The sequence below is a fragment of the Arachis stenosperma genome, chromosome 2 (assembly GCF_014773155.1).
Source record: "Arachis stenosperma cultivar V10309 chromosome 2, arast.V10309.gnm1.PFL2, whole genome shotgun sequence".
Lineage (NCBI taxonomy): Eukaryota > Viridiplantae > Streptophyta > Magnoliopsida > Fabales > Fabaceae > Arachis > Arachis stenosperma.
Genome location: NC_080378.1, coordinates 118,614,878 through 118,640,284, shown reverse-complemented (window position 1 = coordinate 118,640,284; position 25,407 = coordinate 118,614,878). Strand labels below are relative to the sequence as shown.

At 28.6% G+C, this 25,407-nt stretch overlaps 3 protein-coding genes across 3 annotated transcripts; 1 reads left to right on the top strand and 2 right to left on the bottom strand.

Annotated features, from left to right (window-relative positions):
- The first annotated feature begins 6,143 nt into the window (after positions 1-6,143).
- On the top strand, positions 6,144-10,046 carry LOC130963736 (protein WVD2-like 4). The gene is made up of 9 exons (XM_057889835.1): positions 6,144-6,447; positions 6,849-7,098; positions 7,219-7,563; positions 7,676-7,752; positions 7,905-7,985; positions 8,075-8,153; positions 8,233-8,304; positions 8,569-8,676; positions 9,443-10,046. Exons 2-9 carry the CDS (start codon positions 6,853-6,855, stop codon positions 9,824-9,826), a joined length of 1,392 nt encoding a protein of 463 aa, XP_057745818.1. The 5' UTR covers positions 6,144-6,447; positions 6,849-6,852; the 3' UTR covers positions 9,827-10,046.
- Positions 10,047-10,085: 39 nt separating this feature from the next.
- Positions 10,086-14,814, bottom strand: LOC130961594 (putative RNA polymerase II subunit B1 CTD phosphatase RPAP2 homolog). The gene is made up of 7 exons (XM_057887553.1): positions 14,690-14,814; positions 13,146-13,763; positions 12,092-12,910; positions 11,811-12,004; positions 11,434-11,697; positions 10,949-11,107; positions 10,086-10,463 (listed from the first exon to the last, which is right to left on the bottom strand). Exons 2-7 carry the CDS (start codon positions 13,735-13,737, stop codon positions 10,359-10,361), a joined length of 2,133 nt encoding a protein of 710 aa, XP_057743536.1. The 5' UTR covers positions 13,738-13,763; positions 14,690-14,814; the 3' UTR covers positions 10,086-10,358.
- A 1,240-nt stretch (positions 14,815-16,054) lies between these two features.
- LOC130959960 (E3 ubiquitin-protein ligase RHF2A-like) lies at positions 16,055-19,610 on the bottom strand. Its single transcript, XM_057885364.1, has 10 exons — positions 19,452-19,610; positions 19,224-19,344; positions 18,408-18,542; positions 18,242-18,288; positions 17,813-17,875; positions 17,608-17,716; positions 17,176-17,525; positions 16,974-17,078; positions 16,511-16,875; positions 16,055-16,267 (listed from the first exon to the last, which is right to left on the bottom strand). The coding sequence occupies exons 2-9, from the start codon at positions 19,227-19,229 to the stop codon at positions 16,563-16,565; spliced, it is 1,128 nt and encodes a 375-aa protein (XP_057741347.1). The 5' UTR covers positions 19,230-19,344; positions 19,452-19,610; the 3' UTR covers positions 16,055-16,267; positions 16,511-16,562.
- Between the last annotated feature and the right edge of the window lie 5,797 nt (positions 19,611-25,407).

The window sequence follows — 25,407 nt, the reverse complement described above, 5'->3', positions numbered from 1 at the left end:
TTAAATAAATTTTTATTTTTTTTAAATGTTTAGATATGTTTGGATGAAAAAAAAAATAAGAAGGAAAAAAATGTTATAAAAAGATAATTTTATTCTTGTATTATAAAATATATTAAAAAAATAAAGAGATAATATTAAAAGTTTAAAGAAAAAATAAATTTTCTCTTTTTTTTTCTTTCTAATATTAAAAAAAAATAGTGGATCTCATTAGTTTTTTTTATCTCTTTTTTTTTCTTTAATTTCCTTTTTCAATCAAACAATAAAAAATAATTATTTTTTTTAATTTTCTTTCTTCTTTTTTCTTTTTTTTTTTTCTCTTCAAACAAACATAGTCTAAGTGCAAGATAACTAATACTATAATGCACCTTCTTATTAATAACAACTTAATTATGTTTTACTTAATGTAAACCTATTTACAATAAGAAAAAAGTTATAATCATAAAACTAATAGACATAAAGAAAGCCTATAGGCATATATATCCTTCTTTTTTTTAATCAAAACTATGATGCCAAATTATAGGAAAGTTCATTGATAATGCATAGCATAACAGCAACATCCATTTAGTTTATATATTATATTATATTATCTATTCAGAGGTTGGGTGTATTTGTCATGAATGGGGTCATGAGTTATGGCACCCAAATAAGTGAGATGAGGTTTGCCAATTAATTAAGGAACTATTTGATTAAGTGGGGTATCATGCTAATCAAGTGATTAGGAGTAATCTTTAATTTTGATTAGTTGATATACAAATCAGGGCTTAATTTGTCACCATAAGATTTGCTTGATTGGTGAGTATTCATCCATCAACATGGTCAACTTCCAACTTCATAGTGTAGTAAGTAATAACAACTAATTAATGACAATAATATAAATAATAATATTGTTAGGGAGCCGCTGAGATAAAAAAGACGTCTTTTTTTAAAGATATTTTGTATTAATTAAAATTTAACACGTATAATCGATTAAACTATGTTATTTTTATTAAAATTAAGTTAGACAAATTAATTTGACCGAAAAAATAGTAAATCAATCTTAAACTCACTAAATTAATATTATTTTTTTATTAAAAATAACTACAATATTTTTATTATAGAAAATAACTAAAATACTCCTATTATATATATATATATATATATATATAATGTTATATATCCAAATTTTTTTATGAACCAAGTCCAATTAAACTAAACAATAAAATTTAAAATAATGCTATATGTAGTATTATTCTATATATATATATATATATATATATATATATATGTATATATAATATGAGTATTTTAGTTATTTTTTATAAAAAATAATATTAATTTAGACCGATTTAAAATTTGATTCACTATTTTTTTCAGTCAAATTAATTTTTTTGGTTTAATTTAAGAAAAAAAAACATAATTTAATGATTATATATGTTAAACTTTAATTATTAAAAAATATTTAAAAAAAATATTTTAAACGTTTTTATCTTAATAATTCCCATATTGTAATATGCTCTATTATTTTACTTTTATTACTAGCTACCTTGGATAATAATATTTTCATATATATCATCTATATCGGTTTCTTGTCTTAGCAGGTAGTGTGTATCATTGTAACTATATTTAACTTTATAGATGCGACTTGTTGTTTTGTATATTAATTAATAATTAATTAATTCAATAAGAGTTTAATTATAATGTGCTCTAAGAACGCATTACTATCATTAGAAACGTTGAAATATTTTATTTTAATAAATAATAATAAATATTTTAAAAACTTATTAAATTTTATGTATTTATTATAACTACTTTTTAAATTAATTAATAACCCTAACTCATTAGTTAATTACTAGTTATGATGTGTGTATGCATGAAGAGTGATCACTCGGCTTGGAACTTTATCAAAGTTATTAATAAAATTATATTCAGACATAAATAAAAACAAACAAAATGTTCTTAATTATTTTGAAATAAAATTTTTTCAATTATTTTTTCAACTAAAAACTAAAATAATTAAAAATATAGACGGAAACAATAACTTCTCCTCTTCTTGCATGTACACTTACTAATGGCTAATAATAAAGACAGACTACAAGACATATCTCTGAAACGGTTTTAAAAACCATTGAAAAAAATAAACCAAATGTATAATACACATCTATCTATGACTATATATATATTTGATGGTGATTGCAGAGAGAAATAATCGGTTGCAAGGTTTCATAATATAGAGACAGCTGCTATCCCATCCACCCAGCCTTGCCTTTTAAATGCAACGTATCACCCACAAAATCCTAAATCATCATATATAATATCTCACACAAATCCAAACATAATAATAATAATAATAATAATAATAACAATAATAAGCTAAAGACATTAATTGATTTTTTTTATCATGCAATATAATGTGTCATTTTTGTGACACTAATTAACAATATTACACATAAATATTAGTGGAAATTAAAATAATGCATATTATATTGTGTAAATTATCTAATTTGAATAATTTAGATCAAATTTATTAGTTGTTAATATAAATATAGAAGGTTAATTAGTGAATCATTCTTTTGTATAAATAAGTGATAAATAATATTCAAATTATTCTTAGAGTATTATTATATATACATAAAGAATAAAAGAATATTCGTAACATAATGTGATGTTGAAAGGTATTATACCTAATGTAATTTATTATGTACTATTTTCGTACTCCAGTGTATATAAGTTACACAGAATATGAGAATAATACATAATAAATTATATTAAGTATAATAAAAGAAAATATATAATTTCTCCTTTTTGTAGTAAATATTATAGAGAAAATAAAACAAAAAAAATTCACAATGTGATGCACACATACACTAATATTTCTAATTTTTGTCCAGTATTTATATTGTTATTTTATACACTAAACTAACATATCGTTATTTTCATTACGAGAAAATACAAGTAATGCGGCAAAGCCTCTGCAGAAAGAAATGTTTCAGGGTCTAAGGGGAAATGGGTGGGGTCCACAAAAATGTGGAGAATGATTTAGATTTTGGACGGATATGAACCGCGCAGATTGTGGCTAAGGATCTTAGACAGCCGTCCGATGAATGCAGATTCTGACAACTCACGTGAGGTTGGCGCCAAATGGTGGGGTGTCTATTTTGGCTTAACGTGCGACCAATCACGTTTCATGCTCCTGCCACGTCACTCATTCATTTTTAACATTTACTTTTTAACTGTTCTTTATTAAATATAAGGAATGTTGTTTTTATAATAGTAAAAATTTATATATAATTATTTTTATTTGATATATTATTTAAAAATACTTAAATAATTTAATTTATTTAATTAATTTTTTTAATAATTTTTAATTATTAGTTTTATATAAAAATAACTGTTTTTAAATATTTATTTTTTAATTAAAAAAGTTTTAATTTTTTATTTATGTTATTTTAGACTAATATTTTAGATTTAAAATTTAAAATTTAAAATTTACAAATCTAAATATTTTATTTTTTATTTTTTTAATATTTAATAACAAGTTAATTTTCTGAAAATATGGCACTCCTTAGTTACTTTCTCAAGCACATATTATCATTCGATTAGTGATAATACTTCCATTTAAAATTTTACAAGTTATTTTGGCTTTCTAACAAAAACTAGTCTTCTCTGTTTTATTAGAGAAGAGTAATATATATTAAACAAAACCGATCATATTCTCTCAAGACAATTATTTTAGTGTTTTTGAAAATTAAATGGATAAATTACTTTTCTACATATATTATTACATAATAAATTTAATTATATACATATTATTATCTTTTTATATTTTATTTGAATATAAAATATCATATTTGAATTAAATTCTAGATAATTAATTTATCATGTAATTTCTATTCTCATAAAATTATAAAACTTAAAAAATACTTGTGTAATCTTAAAAGCTATTATATAAATAAAAAAAAAACTATTATTTTTTTAACAATAGGTTCTAGGAAGTTTTAAATGGAAAACAAAATATATTGATACTCCAAATAATAAATGGATGATTGTTTATGCTTATAATACATTAAAACAAAATGTTGTAACAATGATAACTGTATGTTACAAAAATTCTAGCTCAATATTCCAGTAAATAATAAAACCACTACTCATAAATATTATTTTTTTATTTATTTTTATTTTCTACTTTTATTTTTTAGAAAATTGTAATAAATGTTATGGCTTATAATAGAAAAATACCACAACCTGGCCCCCTCTTCACTCCTTACATTTCCATGTTCTGATACAGTATCATATGTTTTGTTGCCTCCTTCATTCATTGTCTTCTGTCTTATTTCACTTTCTTCTCCTCATATTATTGTTATTTTTTTATTTTTACTATAACATATATTTATGAAATCACACATACATGCATAATTCAACTAATTGAATAGCAATCTTTTTTAATTCCTTAAATACTTTGCAACTTGAAAGGTAGAATATTATCTTGTCTTACTTCACTTATAAGTAACAAATTTTTATTTGCCTTCATTTATTTTAACACAAAAAATAAATGAATAAATAAATATATTTGTCCTCATCAAGAATTCTACAGTAGTATTTTTGTATACATTGAATGGAATAGTGAAATGTATTGGAAGTATACCGTAACCATTTATATGCAAAATTATAGGTAATGATTGGTTTCTATCACAAACTTAGATTATGATATAAATAATAAAGAAAGCCATATATGATTCAATTTAGAAGAAAATGGATATGCACGAAAGTGTTTAAATAGTCATTATAACCACATCACTCAAATTAATTAAAATTGACGACAAAGACTTCTCACATATTAGATTTATAATATATGAAGGTTAGTACTTAGTACAGGTGAAAAAAATATTTAATTATATTGTTAGTTTTTATAATTTTATTAAATTTTTAATTAAATTTTTATAATTTTTTTAAATTAAATTCTTATACTACTTTTAATTTTATAATTATATAATTTTTATTATAAAAATATTAAAATTAATTAAATATTTATTCGTAAATTAAAAATATTTATAATTAAAAAAATTTAATTAAATCTTTAATTATATATTTTTTGAGAAAAATATTCTATTAATTTTAATATTTTTTACATGTAAATAATTTAATTATAAAATTAAAAATAATGTAGACACTTAATTAAGAAATTATATAAAAATTTAATTATAAATTTGATAAAATTAGAAAAACTAACCGAATAATTAACCAAAAAAAATAGAACAAATTTTATAAGTATGTAATTTTTCTTTTGGGGTGTTGAGGGTCGTTTATATATATTCATGGAGCCAAAAGCATATCTTGATCTTAATAATCCTAATAAGTATAAGATTTATAAGATATGTGATGTTGATATATATATATATATTCTTTAGAGATGGACAAATATCTCTTGATTACTCCTAAGAAACTAGAACTATCCTTATTAGGAATTCTTAATTTATTTAGTCAATAATCTTGTCTGTAACCAAAATCTCCAAAAAATATATAATATAATAAATAAATAAATAAATGAATCTTTTACACTGTGGCAATAATCACCTTTTTATTTTTAAATAACATTTTATTGCTGGCAGTGGCACCCTCTTCCATGAAGTTCGTTGGAAGAATTGAGACAAATTATGAATTATCTTAATTAATTCATACGAATGTAATGATTGGTTTATTTCATTAAATTTTTTAATCAAATAAATAATTGACTAATTAATTTAAATTAAATTAACTGTTATGCAGGTACATAAGCATATAAACTTTTTTTTGTTAAGGAGTTAACCTCTATCCTAATCAACCTTAATCAAAGTTTATTTAGCACATAGATTATTATCAAAAGACAAAACAACCTTAATTGGTTTTGTTTTTTCCATTGTTAGTTCCACCAAAAAAAAAGTAAAAAACAAGTGATTCCGGCTATAGTTATTTTTTTTTTCATCCAATAATAATATATATAGAAACAGACAAGATATTTTTATACATTTTACCAAACATAACTTTAATGTTAGTTACATTAATTTTGTTAATATTCTAATTTTATCTCTCTGACTGTTAAAATTGTACCCAAAAAACTTACATGTTAAAAAGAATAATAGAAAAGTTATTGTGACAGTTCCTATTAATCTATCTATGTATTCCAGTTCATTGAAAGCTAGTTCCACTTGAGATTTCTTTTCCAAAAATCTCCAAAAATTTAATTTCATCTCTCTCTTTTCTCAAAGGAAAAGTATTGTGTCACCAACTCCATAGCTTTCAGTTTCAACTATTACAATACATACCTTAAGTGCTTAAAAATCCACTTCTTCTAGTGGTTTTAATCCAAGCCATAATCAAAATTTTCATATTCTATTATTCTGTTCTGTTTTTTACACTATAGACACCAATCTTGTGCATAATTCAGCCTTTGAATTTGATAAGCAACTGCTTATTATTCTCATAGTTCTAGAGGTATTTTCTCAGTTGCTCTGAATTTCTGTTTTCAGATTCTTTCTTTTGGTTTTGTTCTGATTTTGATTCTGCATGGATTCTTTTGTGTGGTTTTGATATAATTGATGTTCATCTTATCTGGGTCAATGTTAAGTTTGTGATAAAGATCCAATGTTATGTTATCTATTCTTTATTTTTCAATGTTACTGAGAAAATGTAGCATTGGAATCTGATAGTTAATCTTGATGTATCAAATCTTTTCAAGAATTTCCAATGGCATGTTTAATAGTCCATGCACATTTCTATAGAAATCACATAGAATTTAGAAGCAGGTGACCTTTGAGTTCTTGAATCGATAACCATATTTCGGCTAACCTCGTCTTCTTTCCTTTGTTTTTTGGTTTTGTCTTTCATTTTCATAGCAATATGGAATCTGAAAATGGAGTTGCTGTGGAGGAAGAGAAACATGTGATTGGGGTGAGTACTAATGAGAACATGGATAAAGAAGTTGAAAACAATTGCAACAATGAAGAGAATCATGGAAAGAATGAAGGATCTAAACCCAAAGTAGAAGGTGAAGCCTCAAATTCTGCTAGTGAAGTTGGAGTTGAAGTTGAAGTTGAAGCCAAAACAAAATCTTCAGCAGCAAGTAAAAGCTCAAAACATGCTAAGGTACCACATTAATGGTTATTTATCAGTTATCACATTGTGAATGTTAATGCCACTTAGCGAGTGTGGCGTATTTGGTAACTGTTTCAAGATAGAAATATATAAACAAGTTGATGTTGTTAGGAACCTGGTGGAAAAGGTGGTGTTGCTGTGAAGAACAACAAACTTGTCATCAAAGACAAACCAGATTTGAAGGCTTCAACTTCATCTTCTAAAAAGCAAAGGCAAAATCTTTCTAAGAGCCTTTCATTCCCATCAAAATCAGCAACTAGTAGAGATGGTATAAAGAAAAGCATTGATGGAGTTCAGGTGAAAACAGAAGCTAAGCAGCATGTTCAAGGCAATAGTGTTAAACCCGAGTCTTCGATTCGCCATGGAAGCAAGTTGACAAACTCTCAAATTAGCTCAAAGGAAGTAAAAACAAACCAAAAGAATTTGACATCAACTTCTAGCTTTAAACGCCCTATGGTTAGATTCTTTTTTTTTCTACATTGCATTTTCTCTATGTGTAACTTGTAAATTCTTCCTCATTGGTATCCATGTCCATGTTCATGATAGCTTCTTTTCATTGTTCTACCAGCTTGGAAGGTCAACTCCGGCCGCTCTGGCGAATGATGTTGCCAAGAGTCAACCATCTCAGCCATCTCAACCATCCATGTAAGTCCTAGCCTCCCTATAATTTCATTCAGTATAAGGATTTAATTATAAAGTTTTAAACTACAGTATCAAATTGATAATTAAGTGAAACTATAAGATACTACAGAGTAATTAAATCTATCCTTAATTATGCCTTTTTGGCCTTATTGCAGATCTGTTGTTGATCAAAATTCAGACTCAAAAAAATCTGAAAAAACAAACAAGGAAGATGAGGATGGTCAATCCACAACTTCGTATGATTCATACACTATCCCTCACACTTATTAGTTCATTCTTTTTGTGTTACTAAAATATTCACCAAACTTTGTTTACATGCTATCAGAAGCACCACTCCTCGCCGGAGGAGCAGTGGTTCTGGATTCTCCTTCAGATTGGAAGAGAGAGCTGAAAAAAGGAAGGAGGTTATTGCTGCAACCTTGCATCTTATCTTATTGATTATGTTATAGTCATTGTGATATATTGATCCTTTGTTTCCCTCAGTTCTTCTCAAAGTTGGAAGAGAAAATTCAGGAAAAGGAAGCTGAAAAGACTAATCTCCAAGAGAAATCAAAGGTATATATGGCATGGGTTTATGGCTTAGATGCACCAAGTTAAATTTGATGCATCATGCACTATGGTAATCCAACAGAGTAGATTTAAGTCAATCTATTATGCACCGGATTTGAGCCGTTGGGATTACCTTAGTGCATGATGTACCGAGTTTAAAGTGATGCATCATAGCATTCTCCCTAGCGCGAACAAAATGGATTCTATGCCTTGTTGTGATCTTAGTTTTCTAAATTATTTTCTTCATTTTGTCTTGTGGATTTTGTGCAGGAAAACCAGGAGGCAGAGATCAAGCAATTGAGGAAAGCCATGACATTCAAGGCCACTCCAATGCCAAGTTTCTATAAGGAACCTCCTCCAAAGGTTGAACTCAAGAAGGTAACTTATATCTCACAATGCCTTCTAAAGAAGTTCTCCATTCTCAGAAGTCAGAACTAAGTGGTTTTTTCTTTTTCCATTTATCCAAGCTTGTTTTCATGGCAAATAAAAAAGCAAGTTCATATTGCTAATGTGTGTTTTTTAGCTAGTGAATCTATTCTTCTTTTCTGTAATGCTGACTTGCTCAAATGTTTTAAGTACTCTATTGTGAGATATATTTTCAAAATATGTGAAAGTTACATCTCTTCATAGAGTTGTAACTCATTCAAAAGTTATACCTGTTAAAAGGTTGCAACTATTTGAAAAGTTATGTCTGTTGAAAGGTTTTAACTATTTAAAAAGTTGTGTCTGTCGAATACGTAGCTACATGTTGCATGTACTCCATATTTATAAATTTCCCTCATTTCATTATTACTGAATGATCCATCTCAACACGTTCTTTATGCGCAAAAGAAAGAATAGAGAATATTATTCTGTAAATTATCATTTAGTGTAAGGCTTGACTGTGTGAGTGCATAAACAAGTCAAGGGTTCTTCATTGTATCCTATATGAAATTCGCCAGTAACTCATTTTGCACACCATTGTACATTGGTGAGAGCGAATTAAGTCTAAAGGAAAGTGTGTGTAACACACGCCTTGAAGAATTGCGCTATTTGATTCACTATCCCCTTCTCTCATAACTCACATCTATTCTTCTATACTCTTCGGATTTGCATATTTCTTTTCTAGCGAGCCGATTCTAATGCATTTTTATCTACCAATCAGATACCTACAACTCGCCCAATATCCCCAAAGCTTGGAAGGAATAAAGGGTCTGTCGTGAGCAACAATTCAGAAGATAAATCTTGTTCTCAGAATGATTCAGTCACCAAATCAAAGGTAAAAGCTCACAAAGATGTTACTTCAAAGAAACCAATGAACAAAACTCAAACCAAGCCACAAGCTAAGGAAATTTCAAAGAAAACTGAAAATGAATCTAGAAAGTCTATAATCAAGGTCTCGGGTATAGGAAGCAATGAAGAATGCCAAGAAGCACAAGTTAACAATTCTGAATACCAAAGAGGTGGCATGGACCTTGGATCTGACAATGCTCATGGTCAGAACAATAATGCACTGGTTGTATCATATGAGGTTACTGTTGGAGGGTAGAATTTAAATCCAGACCGAATATATTGATTATATAAACTTAGGATTCCTTGTTGAAGTTGTTTTTATTGTTCCCATGTTCATTTCATTATACTATATCATGTATAATGAGGTTGTTTCTTTGTTCATCAAAAGCATGTATTAAATTATATTTGCTTCTTGTATTGAACTCATACCTTTATAACCTATAGTAAAAAAGCCATGTTTATTCATTGTTTAGCAAGTTATTCTTGTGTTAATTCATATCAGAAATTTGTCAAAATTGAAAAAATCAATCTTTCATTCATCACTCTCAATAGAATTGAGTCATACTAAAATCTGATTCCAATCTTGCTTGGGTTTCTTATAAGTGCCAACATATAAGTATCTTGGTTTCAAGTCTATATAAACAGAATTTTCCAATCACTGCAATGCTTGAAATGCAATTTTTTTCCCAGAAAAAGAAACAATAAAAAGATTGCACTCAAATCATTGTAAGTTCTTCAGAATTCAGTTGTTGAAGATGATCAATTCTAGTTGAAGTTGCATCATGTGATCAGGCTCCACTTTGGGAAGAAAATTGAGGCGCGCGGCCAAGTGGTACCATGAGATCCTTCAGCACCTCATACTCTTCCATATCCAGTTGGATACCATGCAAAACCTGTTTCATCAAACCAATAGTTAACAAATTATTAATGAAAACTAAAGGATTATGCAACAAAATCAGAAGTAACACAGAATAAGAAGCAGCACCTAAGAGATATAAGAATTCATTTCAATAAACTTGATTATAGAATTGTAAAATGTGGCTATTAAATCTTAGTAGAAGAAGGTGAAGAAAATCAAGCATGATCTGCTAAACCATGAAGGGCTTATATTGTTAAGTTTGCACCAAAACCAATAAAAAGAGGTGGCAAAACATCTATACAGGAAACACAGATGAAAATTAAGCAATCTCTCTTGCAGATTGTTATGTAGATACTTGAATGTTAATTGAACTACCTCAACAAAAAGCTCATATATGAAAAGGATTAAGATTTTAGGCCATGATATCTAAGTAATATGACTATATTGTTTTTTTTTTTTTTTTCTTAGTATCAATAAGATTCCTGCCAGGGTAAAGATACTGATATCACCATCTCTCACCTTGCGAAACAAGGGCCTCCTATCTGTCAGGTATGAGGTCAGAGAAGGTATTCTACAAACGGACAATGAATCGATGAACAGAAGAGCAACCACTTGCCATTGCCTTGTTCTGAAAGCCGGAAGAGGATCCACAAATGACATTGTATCCAGCAAGCATGCCTATAAGAAAATCAAGTGAAGTAACTCACATAATATCCATATAAAAATAGTATGTGGATTATTACAAGATATTTCTCTGTACAGTTATGAAGATTATAACTTAAAACTACATGCAACTCATACTATTAAAATTTAAGGCATAATTCTAAGGTGCAAAGAACTCTCCACAGTGCCCAGCTAAACAATTTCCTTTGTCCTACGACAGGAAGCATCATTACTTGGTAACTGCACATGATTACTTAGTAAACACAAGATGGAACCAGATGTCTGACAACTGTAATACATCATTACTTAGTATATAGAACAAGGGAAAGCCAAAATCTTACCACCCCTTGCTCCAAGGTTGATATCGGTACTGGTAACCTGAGCTCGGCAACAACTGCAGGTAAAGCTCGAGAAAGACAACTGGCTAAAGTTTGCTTTATTTCAGATGATCTACCATCTGACAAGACGATTTTGCATGGATATTCTCTCCCATTAACTGATAGATATTCCTCATGAGAACTTTCGTCACTCCCGTATATATATGCCAAAGAAGAAGATGATATCCATGTAAAGAGTGCATTCCACATGGTTGCAAAAGGTGATAACTGAAACAAAATTATAAAGGGATCAAGGTATGGCATGGATTAAATCAAGAAAGCATGCACAGTTTAGGATATTGGATATTTGTTAAAGAACTCAGTAGAGATTAGAGACTCACTGTCAAACTGAAACCTTCAGGTGGAGAATCAAACCATGAGTCTTCATTGTCAAACAAATCAACATCGGGAAATCCAGGCTTTTGTGGCCATTTCACAGTAAACGATTCAGTTTCTTCCATATCGACATTCTCCTTAATCTCTTTCTCAATGCCGTCTTGTGGGGGTGGCAAAATAATGAGCCCAGCTTCCAAAACTGCATGAGACAAATGATGGACACCAAAAGAAGGTGAAAATTCATCTAATATATAAATAGAAAACATATGAAAGAAACAAAAGTTACCAGCATCAGCAACATCGGATCCTCCAGATGCAACTGCTTCTGATGCTTGGTTCAATGCCATTGCACAAGCTTCAGCAGATGTGCGACGAATCATATCTTCATCATCATCAACTTCTGTATCATCTACCAAGTCAGATTTATGTTTGGCGTCTCCAAATTCTTTAACCTCACAAAGATCTTTACTCCCGGAACTGTTGTTTTTCTCATCCGCCCAAGTAACAGAGCGACTAAGTTTCTTTCCACCAGCAGCTTTAAGAGAAGACTTGGGTTTATTCTTGGATGATCCGGTTGTTTTTTCCATTTGGACTTTATCTTCATCATTGGCTGCATCTACATTGGAAGTGGAAGCACCATCATTAACAGCAACTCTACATTCCCCATCTTTTATTGGTGCCACTTCAGAATTGTTCTTTTCAACATCACATTGTCTTTCAGATATGGAGACGAAATGAACATTTGTTTTCTTATCAAAAGGGTCAAGAGGGGTTTTGAGCACAGCGTCGCAAGATTCAGCTACTTCCTCGATTCTTGGCTCCTCCTCTTTTTCTGAGACACTCAAATTTAGACCACTCTTAAAAGAGGAAGACAGTTCTTCAATACTCTTACCATCTTTTGCAACTACCTTTTTACTGCCAACCGGTTTCGGCTTCTCAACTGATGCAGTTGGTTTAATTTGATGATCAACTTTGGTGTCTGTTTGACCTGGTGGTGCTTTCGAAACACTATACTCATCGGTCATAATTATAGTACTCGCGAAGTCCATGTCATTAATAATTAAATTTTTGTCACTGTTCAACTTGCCACGAGCACCTTTGGCCCCTGCAACGCACAATCAAAGCCCACTTTGTCGGAAAGTGAAGAAGGATAAGAACTAAAAGTTAAACTATTCCATTTCTCAGAAATCAGGTCGCCAGCTTCAGTTCAATCATATTTACTCACATGCCACTGATTGAACATAATAGAATAAATAAAATATCACCCCTAAACAAGAACTAGCATATGGCTATTTTATAATTTAGGCTCCTAAACATATCAGGACTCCATAAATTCTCACCTTTCTTAATATTTTTCCGAGAAGAACCCTTGGAATCACTGTCTCTTGGTTTTGGTACATAACCTTCAATTGCATTTGAAGGTCCAGCCCACTCCTTCAAAGACACCTCTCCAGTGCCGGTTTCTTCTTTCTCCTGAATTTTCAAGTTAGACAAACCCAAATCACCACTCTTTTCCAACTTCTCCAATGGTTCTAGATTCATATCCGCAAAATGTCTAAGAACATTGTTTAGTTTCTCTGAGTCTAAAACTGAGCATCTCTCATCTTGCAAGCTCCCAGCGAAAGTTTTGCTGTTAACAACACAACTCGATGAACAAAACATGTATGTCTCATGCAGGTCATAGACCTTGTGCTCCTTTAGTGAAATCCGATATCTACCCTTCCGGGTCCGATCAGATGGCAAAGAATTGTGGCAGAGTGGATAACCACACACATTTGTGATGGATCGTTCGGTCACAACATCTTCATAATCACTCTTTGATATCACAGATCCAGCTGCAAACAGCTGGTCTTCATTTTGGATGCCCTCAAGAAGGGACATTTGCAGTTTGAAAACAGCATCTTTGACAAATACATGTTGGTCCTTTCCCATTGAACAAAATCCTTAAAAGGTAGTATCTGGAATAATGTCATGCAAAAAAAACTCGCATTAAGCCACCACCAGACAGAAAAAATAAATCTTGCTAATTCGAAAGCACTTGGGCAATAACTGATCAGAAAAACAGGAAGACAAATAATTGCACGTGATAATTAAATACTGAAAGCAAAGCTTTCTAAGATTGATTCTATTCCCTCAAACACAAACATAATCAAGTATTCAGATTTCAAAATTCATTATAATAATTAAATCATCCTCATGCTCCTAGAATTAACTTCAAACACAAACATAATCAAGTATTCAGATTTCAAAATTCATTATAATATTCAAATCATCCTCATGCTCCTAGAATTAACTCAACTACTCTCCTCAGCTTACTCAACATATAAACATAGATTATACTACGCAGTGTCAAATAGCTACTACAAGTTGTACCTCTGACTGTACATTACTTGGTTACAAAGAAGCAATGCAGATATAAATATTGTGACTTCCCTTATTATTTTTTAGTTGTTATTTGTACATTCATATAAACCTTATTACTTCATTCCAATGTAAGTATTTCAAACTCTTTCATGCTTCAACAAAACAACCAAAGCTGGCATAATATGGAATTGGATTACACTAATTTTTTTTAAAAAGATTTAGCTGCATTAAATACATTGCTAAAATATTTAAAAAACAAAAGAAAATTGATTTAAAAAGTGACCACATTTGCAAAATCCAAGTCACTAAGTAGCTCAAAAAGGTTGGGAATTTTCGAATACGGTCAAAGAATAAAAATTTATTTTAAACCTATTGGTCCGAGTGATAAAATTGATTTCGATTTTAAGGAGAACAAGAGAAGTGACTTAAAATAGAGTTAATTGTCATAGATAAAAATTTGAGAAGGTTGCAAAGCCCTAGGGTTTATAGATAGAAGAAGAAGCAGAGGGAGGGAAGGTACTCCGGCAGAGACTTGACGGTGGACGGTGGCGAGTGGCTGTGGGTGGATCAGTGGAACCTGTGATGGGCGCGAAGGAGAGCGAAAATAAGGAAAGAGAAGATTTTAGGGATTCAACTGAATTGGGGAATGTATGTTGGAGACAAGGTGGTGGTTATGTATTTATACACTTTATCTAATTTAAATATTTTAATAATAAAATTTATATTTTTGGTTAAATAATAAATACTACTATCTCTAAGTCACCAAAAAAAAACTCTTATCTCTAAGACTCTAAGCAATATAGTGATTTCCTATTGTGGTTTTTCTAATTTTTTTTATTTAATAAAAAAAACATATATGAGCAAGGGCCATCATCAATCCATCATACACATAAACTTAAAATAAGTATTCATGTGATTTGAACTGAAATTTTATATTTATAATTTTAATTAACTCTCTATTTTAAAATAATCATTTGAATTAATAAAATAACTAAACTTTATTGAAATTATAAAACAATTTATAAAAATATTTTAAATATTAATGATTACTCTATTTAATTATTTTGTTTGCTTATTTTCTTTCATTTATTAAGGGTGTTCGCGGATCGAATTGGATTACTCGAATTGGATATGGCTAATCCAATTCGATCCGCAAAATAAAAAATATATGAAAAAGTTTATTTTTATAAAAAAAATTCAATAAAATCTTTTTTTATTTTAATAAAACTCTTTTTTTCATTTTTTTAAATAAAAATAAAATAATACAATATATATATGAATAATAATTATTAATTAAAGTAAAACATAAATACAACATATATATTATTTATTTATTTATTTATTTATTTATTTATTATTTGGTGTGAATTCACATATATGCATATTAGATACACGAATCTGACTAGAATGCAGATCAAATCTGATTCGATCGTGGGCCGTACAAGCATATGAGAGTTATTTGGTAAAATGTAATCTTTTACCATTCAATATCTTCTCTTTTTTATATTTTCTCTTGGTCTCATAAGATAAGAATCACATTTTACCAAACAATTAAAAAAAATTGGAAAAATTCATTCCTTAAATTTTGGACATATCTAATAACGTAATATAACAATTATTTGGGAAAAATTAAAATTTAAAAAATGAATAATTAATTAAAAAATAAAAAATATGAAATAACCATGAGACCAATAATAATTTTCTAATTATTTGGTACTTTAGACAAAAAAAAAATGAAAACTATACATGGCCATTTTTTGTGCATAATTAAAATTTCTGAATTATTTAATGAACCTTTAAAATTGGCACACCTTGATCCACATCTATTTCCATTGGGTTCCATTGTACCAAAAGTACTTTATATAAGGACACCAGTTTCTGATAATTCAATTTCAAACCAATTTCTCCCTCAGATTAAATACAAACTCCTCCATGTTCCCATCATTTAATATACACAAGAAAAGACTAAGAGTTCTCAGCTTTTGACACAAATATCCTTTTAGACCCCTTTTTTTTTTTAAAAAAGAAAAAATTGAAAACCAGAACATAACAAAGGCATAATCTCCTCAGCATGTCATTTCTGGGCAAACAATTAAGCCTGAAAAAAGAAAATAGTTATGTTAGAATCTGTATGGATGAATATGGGATTAAAAATCATGTAAATTATTTCTCTGTATTATCCTCCATCTCTAGGTAAATATTGAGGTGAATGGAAGAGTTTTAATGTGTTATCATTAGAACCATTTTAGAGCTATATTTTGGTTTTAAATTTGATGAAAGATTTGCTGATTTTGTTCTGACTAATAGGTTCCACCAACAAACAACAAAGATCAAAGCTCACCTTCAAATATGAGATGCTGAGGAGTATGCATTCACAGAAACAAAAACAAAGCTTAGTTTGAATCTGAGCCAGCAGAAAAAGTGGCCTGAGAATTATTGCCGCGCGAAGAGTTCCTTCGGAGAGCTTCCACATTGTGCTGGTTGCTAGTCTCAGGGATGGAGGAATCCGCCAAATGATTCGACAAAGATGCATCCCCAACTCTATTATTTTCTCTAGATTCGAGGCGCTCCATCAATCGGGATACACTCGCAATTCCAGCATTCAACTCTCTCTTGACTTCTGAACCGAGTTCTGACACAGAAGAATTTCGAGAGAACAGCCTCTCTTTCCATCCCCTTGTGCCCTTCGAAAGCGATTCTTTGTATCTAGTCATAAAACAATTCAATACCATACAAGTCAATTTGAGAAAATACATACTTCTAAGGAGTAAGGACACATGCCATTGCTTTCTAAGAAATTGTACCTCAGGGACATGGCATTAAATTTGGACCTCAAAGAATCAGAAAATGACTGGAGATCGGATGGCCCTGCTCTGTCTCCGTCCAAAGTCGAAGAATGTGTGGTAGAACTTCGGCATGCAAGGGAAGAAAGAATACATAACTCCACTTATCCAAACAACTAATGATGATCCCTAAGATAATAATCATTAAGACCTAACTAAGTACCTTTCATTAGGCTGAATCCCTTCACGGTTTGGAGCCGAGACAGTAGACCTGTGAGCTAAAGAAGGGCTACGAGTTTGAATATGTGCGATCAGCTGAGACGTTGATGGTTCGTCTCCATCAGATGCAAGTGGCGTAGATGGACTTCCTACAGGGATTTCAGCCAGTTCATTTCCATCTCCGGCAACAGATTCAGGACTAGATGGATGTGCACTCGACTGTGCCGAGAATAGTAAGAAATGTGGATGGCCATGAGCAGATGACCGAGTACTAGGACCTTCCCTGTGACCAAGGTGCCGTGCTCTCCTCATTGCTGCCGCAGCAGCTATATGTTGAATTATTCGCTCTTCAAACTGCATAATGTGAAAACATATTATGATGCGCTTAACTAAGTGAATCAAACCAAAACTTCGAAACTGATGACAGATAACCAACCTGCTGCAATTCTGGATCATCAAGGGATGGATGATGAAAGATATCAACATTTCTTGATGGGGTAACCCTTATGCTCCTCTCCTGCTCTACTGCTTCAAGCAATTCTTGACTGTCATAAATGCATATACGAGTTTAATAATATAATTCCAAAAAAGAATTATAAAATAGATATCATATTTGAAAAGAAAAATCATAAACAAACAACCTGGTAGCATCCTTCAAGCTAACAGATTGCCAACACATGGGACATTGGGAGCTTCTTTGACACCTGTGAACAATCACTTGTAAAATTGCTAAAGTTATATAGTTCCATTTACATCGGTACGGCTAGTAACCCCCTTTATCATGTCGAAATTTTGGTCCCTTCCACTTTGCCCAACCCGAAGATCAAAAGAAAACAAAACATGAAAGTCGGAAATGGCATATAAGTACATCATTGCTTTCTTACTTCTGGTTCTATTTTGTCAATGAGAATTTGTTATTGGTGAAACACTATAAGGCGTTTTAATAAATAGAAACCAAACTAGATGACATAATGCATATCCCTATGAGAACTGTAAAGGAACGTAAAGCACCAGTAACTAAAACGTAATAAGTTCCGAGAGATACACAACTTGCAAAACATGTATTGTACCATTCAAGAATGCAGTGTAGGTGGAACTCGTGCTTGCAATTAGTCACCTGGAATAAAAGAGGTGGAGAAATTGAAGAAATGTCTTTCAATTGAACTCAAATAGTTACTTATTATAGTACTAATCCGGGAATCAAAAGACACATGAATCAAAAGCAGAAAACATTACCGACGCAGGATCACTGTCGCAAAAATCCTCAAGGCATATACTGCAAGCATCATGACAGGCTTCTTGAATCCCCCCTTCAACAAAAGCTTCTGCTGATGTTGTATGGCTTTCAATCTTTCCTTCCATCTCTGGAACCTTTTAAATACCAGCCAACAACTTCAGAAAATATTTCCCAAGTTCTTAGAGTGCATAATATTTTTATCAAACAGAATACGGACCACATATGGTTTCGATAAGAACATTAAAAATACGGATTCAACCCGGAGTTACCTCATGTACTATACGACAGCAGAGAACGAAACAACCCAATAACATTAAACATCATTAGCTCAATTAAACAACAATAACTCAATTAATCATCATCATCATCATCATAAGCATAATGAAACAATGAAGCCAAAATAAGCTTTATACACTCTTCAAGTAAGGCTTCCATGGCTTCAGCAAATAAACTCAGAACAATGATCTTTGTTTCAGACTTTCAACTCTAACAATTTACCTAAGCCTAGCCATTGGAATTTAAATTTGATCATTTTTCTCCCAAAGAAATATAATCAGATTTATGCCTGAAACATCTTCTAATCCTTCTATACATGTACCAAATATATGCCAATAAGTGAAAAGTTAAATGGAATAAAAAACAACAGCTCAGAGTAAAGGGATCATGTAAGGATGTAATTGGAATGAACTCCTGTATAATAAAGGTTTAATCTTTGAAACATAAATTGAAATGGGTATTTGACAAAAAATTAAAAAAGAAAAAAACACAAATTTTGATAAAAATTCAACAAACAAACTAATAGTTACAGGATTTACCTCCATTGAGAATTGGTAAAGCTCCACAAAAAGAGAAAAAAGGGGTCTCAAGAAATTTGTAGTGATTATTTGTGAACCCACCAAACAAAGCCTTGAGAATTCAAAACCTCCAAGGAAGCAGCTATAGATGCAGTGCAGAAAACAACAACAATTCAATAATAGAAATTATGATTATCATAAAGAAAAGAAAAAAACAAAAAGAACAAAGAGAAGAGTGTTGCAGTTTACCTTGCTGGATTTTATGATTATTATTGATTATTGATTTGATTTGATTGATGGGTTTCTTTACCAAATTTGTGTTTGTGTGAAATGAAGAATTTTGATTTTTGACAAGAAACCCCCACTAACCCCACAAGCATCACAGAAAGGACACAAAGAAGAATAAAGTATACTCAACTTTATAGCTTTCTACGCCTTATTATTATTATTATCAATTAATGATAATAAATCTTAATTAATTAAAGAATCAATGATGATAATACAGAAAAAAATGATAAGATATTTAATTAAGAACTTTAGATCATGATGATGATGAATATCCAATCACCACCTAACTAGTAATTTATTGTTTATTTCTAATACTTTAAATTTGTTATTTGGGATCAATATAAATAATTGTTTAGAAAAGGTTAGATTGTATTATCATTTTTTTAATTGAGAATAAACAATAAATATACAGGTATATGAAAAAAAAAGACAATTACTAAAAATAATTTAGGTCTTGTTTGAAAATTTTTTAAAAAAAAAAATTTAAGTTATTTTTTTAAAAGATTTTATAAGAAAATAAAAATAATTTTATATTTGAATATCTTATATAAAAGAAAAAAAATTTATTTATCAATTATATTTAGGTATAGTATATAAAAGTATTTATTTATTTATTATATAAAAAATATTTTTTTTTAAAAAAAAACATATTTTTAAAAAATGATGTAAATTATAACTTTTTAAAAAAGATATTTTTTTTATTTTTCTAGTATTTTTACTTTTACTATTAGAAATTTATTAAATATGCTAAAAAAAGTTTTTATTAAAAAAATATTTTTTTATCAACTTAATAGTATCAAAACAAATACTTAATAGATTATTATAATATATTAGACACTTAATTGAGAAAAAAGAGTTGCTCTATGAACATTAAAAGGTATGTTTTTGAAATATATATTGAAATTTGTAGTATATCAATAGGATAAAGTGAACTCTAGTCTCTTATAATAAGAATACTTTATATTGACACTTAATTAAATACTATTAGATAGATAAAATAGAAGATTAAAGTGGTTTAGCTTATTAGCTCCAACTAAAATTTTCCAAGGCAAATAGAAGTCACTTTTTTTATGGTATCTCTCAGTCTGATAGAATAAGGACTAAATTGTTATGGATTTGAGTTTCATTTAAGGGTTTATCACTTGCATACACAAGACGAGATTCGAACTCTCCATACTTGTTTAAGCGAGTGAGCAAAGCACCAATCAACCCAAATTGGTTAGTTTCACATTTTTTCTTTAATCTTGCTTTGCTACTTTTATTTTGGGCTTGATATGGATTTTAACAATGAAAATTGAAGTTTATCTTGCCTAATAGATCAAAAGGAAAGCCCAACATTTATCACCTCAAAAAATTGTGTTGGGTTGGGCTAACTGAAGAAGCCCTATTCTCTCACGTAAGTCATAACGATGACTGAAAACTTAAAAAAAAAAAGTCAAAATGAAGACTTTAGCTCAGACCTAAAATAAACTGGCTTCATGTAAGGATAATTTTGGCTATGAATTTCGTTAATAAGTGTCATAAAAACACTTGTTAATAGTAAATATATAAAATAGAAGTAGTTCCAAAATTATATCTTTTCAATAAAATTTTTACTTTTGTATTTTCAATAAGAACCTTAACAAAATCCATTGGCTATTTATACAATTTTAAAATTAATTTATTATTTTTTATCTATCATATGTTTTCTTTTTTTTAGAGACAAAATAGAAGTAATAATTATTTTATTTTAAATTTTAAAATTATAATTTCATCTTTTGTGAGATTTATTATTAAGAGAAACATGAAAAGACAGAAACAAAATAAATTATAGATTATAAAAAGAGAAAAAAACTGATAAAAATATTTGTCATCAATAAAGGAATAGATTCAAACTTTTGACACTTATTTAAACGAATAAATAAATTTACCACTAGATCAAGTAAGATATTTAGGAAATTTGTCTCCTTGTTAATAAGAAATGACAACTTTGAAATAATGATGAAGACTACTATCACCATCATCATTGAATTTATGCCAAATGTCTAATAGTAATAGAGTTACACAAAGTGAATTAAGTTATGACTCTTACAAACTGCCACAAAACTGTTGATGATCCCTCAAAATGTATGGACAGTTGGACACAATACACACTGTTTTTATTATTTTCCTTTTAATTTTATTCATTAATTAGGGTTGGATTTTGTGCTTGAAAACTCACTGAAACAGGGGCCAGTAGTTATCACTATGAATGTCTATACTCTTTGGTTAGTAGAATTGACAATTGCTACTTTTTGGACCACAATTCCATTTATGAAGATGAATCCATCAAATATCTATCTACCCCTTGAATATGACCCTTTCACATGTTAAGATTTTACATCCATATGTTGTTTGATTTTTTGCCATTTACATTTGTATATATTATGCCCTCATTAATTCCTAGTAAGTGTTATTTTTATGATAACTTTATAGTATATATAGTAATAAAGATTTTGTGAAGTGTGAGCAATAATCTGCTTAAACCAAATTTTAAATATTGAGATAAGTATTTAAGAATTATAATTTTTCTATATATATAATAGACTTTTTTTAATTTACAATCTATCTATCGTGAAATCATTCATTCTAAAAATTTAAATTATAGTTATATTTTTAACACTCAAACTCTTAACATTTTGGATATAGAACTCTAAAACTAAATTATGAAATTATTCATCTCAAAAGTTTAAACCAATAGAAGAAGACAATATTAATAATTATATCTCTAACACTATCATAATTATATTTGAGTTTAATTATCTACACAGATATTAGAAAAATTAGTCATTCATATAAGAATATGGCATGCCTTCACATTCACATTTATAATTAAACTTGAAGAAATTCTATAAATAATACAATTAAGTTAAATTCAAAGTTATAATTAAAATAAAAATAAAAGTACAAAATATAATAGTAGTTAATCTTTTATATTTATAAAAAACAAATTTATTCTAATATAAATTTTTTTTTTAGTTTTCATTATCTTAATAATAATTAATTATTTCAATAAAAAATATAAAAAACAAATATACAAATACTTAACAACTGATTTTTAACTTACTATCAAGGTAGGGTAACATTATCTCTATCTTTTCTCCACCAAAAACAAATACGAAATCCTTAATTAATTATTAATTAATTAATTAATCCTAAAAACGTGTTAGAACTACCCTTTTACCTAATGCAAGTTTTATCACAAATAGTAGAGTTGTCAAAAGATAAATTGATGGATTATTTACCCACGGAGGGGACCATTAATAATAATAATAAGGTACACCAGCTAAAGACAAATTAGCATGATACTAGGGGGAAAAAAATATTATACATATTATTATTCCCCCTTTCTTATAAATAAAATTGACATTTTTGAATTAGTTGATTATTTTTCGAAATAGTTAGAGAGAAAAGAGGGGTAAGAGAACTAGAGAAGATATATTATGATGATGTATGCATGGAAGTATAAGCAGACATGTTGGTAAGACAAGTTGAAATGTCACATTCGTTATGCCACCAAATAAAATAAAATTTGATGCAATTGAAATATCTGAGTTCAACTACTGAAGCACCTGACGCGTAGAAGTGGTGGTATATTTTAATATTATAATTTTTGATATTTTTAAAATAGTGAAAAATATATAAATTGAAAAGTTTAATTTCTGTATTTTAATTTTTTTTAACATAAATCGGACGGTCTGATTTATATACTTTTAGAAATCGGATGATTCAATTTTTGTATTTCTAATAAATTAAACAGTCTAATTTATACTTTTCTAATCAAACGATTTCACATTTAAATATAACATCTCAATAATTTACATTTAAAAATAAAAAACACTGCCACTCCAATATTAAAAATAAAAAGTTTGCCACTCCAATATTAAAAATAAAAAGTTTGCACCTGACCCTTTCATGTGCCTAGCTATTACTACTAAGCAAAGGGTAACTTTGGTTTCCATTTCCTAAGTGAGACACTATACTCTTTTTTTTTTTTTTTTACACATAATCATGAGGACAAATAAATTCTTTATTAAATTAAAATACAAGTCATTAATTTTTATAAACAGAAAATATATACATAGATTTTTCTATTAAAGAATTTATATATTTTTGAAATAAGAGTCAAAGATTTATTTATTATTTTTATTTTTTTCTAAAATATACTCAAATCTTGTAAGTCGTAAACTAATTTATTGTGAATTTTAATTTTATTTAAAAATTTATTATTAACTAATAAATTAATATATATAAAATTAAAGATGGTATTTGAATTTTTAATATTTGTTTAAATAAATAAATAAATAAATTGAGTGTTGGATGAATCTAAATTGGTTTGACTCATTGCTATTCATGTGTAGGTAACATTATTCAATATTTGTGAAGGGGAAAAAAAAAAAAAACTAAAAGTAACAATGTCATTGTTAGAATGAAACCTAAGATATGATGATGGTTGTGATGGATGTCTAAACAAAATTGTGTGTCTAAAACCAGAAACGAAGGGACAAGGTGTGTTCACAAGTTAGAATATCTCTTTTAAGGTCTTTTTCATCATGTGTGTGTCTTATGTACACCACATTATTATTAAGACAAATATCTTTTAAACCAAAGTAGATATTGATATCATATGATAATAATGTTGGGAGTTTGATATCACGTGTTACTCTCTATTGAGGAGGGCATTGCAAAATCGAAAATATTTTATAACAAATAAAATTAGCAAAAATTAATTAGAATTTATTTTATTTAATATTTATTAATTTTAATGATAATTAATTAATGTTAAATAAAGTAAATTTTAATTATTTTTTATATTTATACATTTTTATTTACATATATAAGGGGGATAATTGTTTATATTATTTATACATATTTATTTACATATATTTTTAATTAAATAATTAGTTATTAGAATAATTAAATTTTTTATAATAAAATTAAATTTATAATAAATAAATATTTATTTCTCGTAGTATAATAAAAATTTTTATGAGGCACCAAATATATATTTCAATACACAGTATACCTAATTAATAAATAATTTTTTGTGTGTAAATAATATGATTTTTCTTGTATTTATTTTGCTATCCTTTAAAGCACACTTCCATTTTTTTTAACACTCTAAAACAACTCTAAAATTGCCTTTTTTTGTCAACTAGATAATATCTTACTATTTTGCTTTAAAAAATTGTGGTTGCTTATTTTAATCATAAGAATAACTCAAATTAAACTTGATATTAAGAGAAAAGGAAAATGTTACTTATTAGTTGACTAATTGCGTGCACGTATTATTAGATGTAAAAACATTTATGTTTTCTATTTAATCATTGAAAATTTTTGAAAACATGATTTGTGATATGATATTAGAGTCTTTTTCCACATAAAATGTAAATTTTCAATATACATATGGACGATTAATGTATTGTTCACACGTTTTAAGTTCCACATAAATTGTTAGGTAAAAAAAATGTATTAAAACTATTAACCTAACCTCACTTCACAACCATTTTTTTAAAAAATTATTTGGATTGCTACACATTTAAGTATTTTTTTATCTAAGTTTATCCAAATAGTTCCAACACCAACAAAACCACTCTCATTAAAAGATCGCGTCATTACACGCGCTGTTTTTTTTTTCTTCTTCTCATTCGCGCTTCTTCTTCTTTCAAATACACGCATACATCCTCTTCTCATTCTTTCAAATTCACGCATACCTCCTCCTCCTCCTCTTTCGTTATCATCATCACTAACAACACCCATATTTTGCTAATGGATTATTTTCTCAATCGAATTGAATGAAATGCAATTGCTAAATTGAATTGAATTGAATACAATAGACGTAGGTGTTCTGAATTGAATTGAATTGATAATCTCTAAATTGTAGATACAGGTGTTTTGA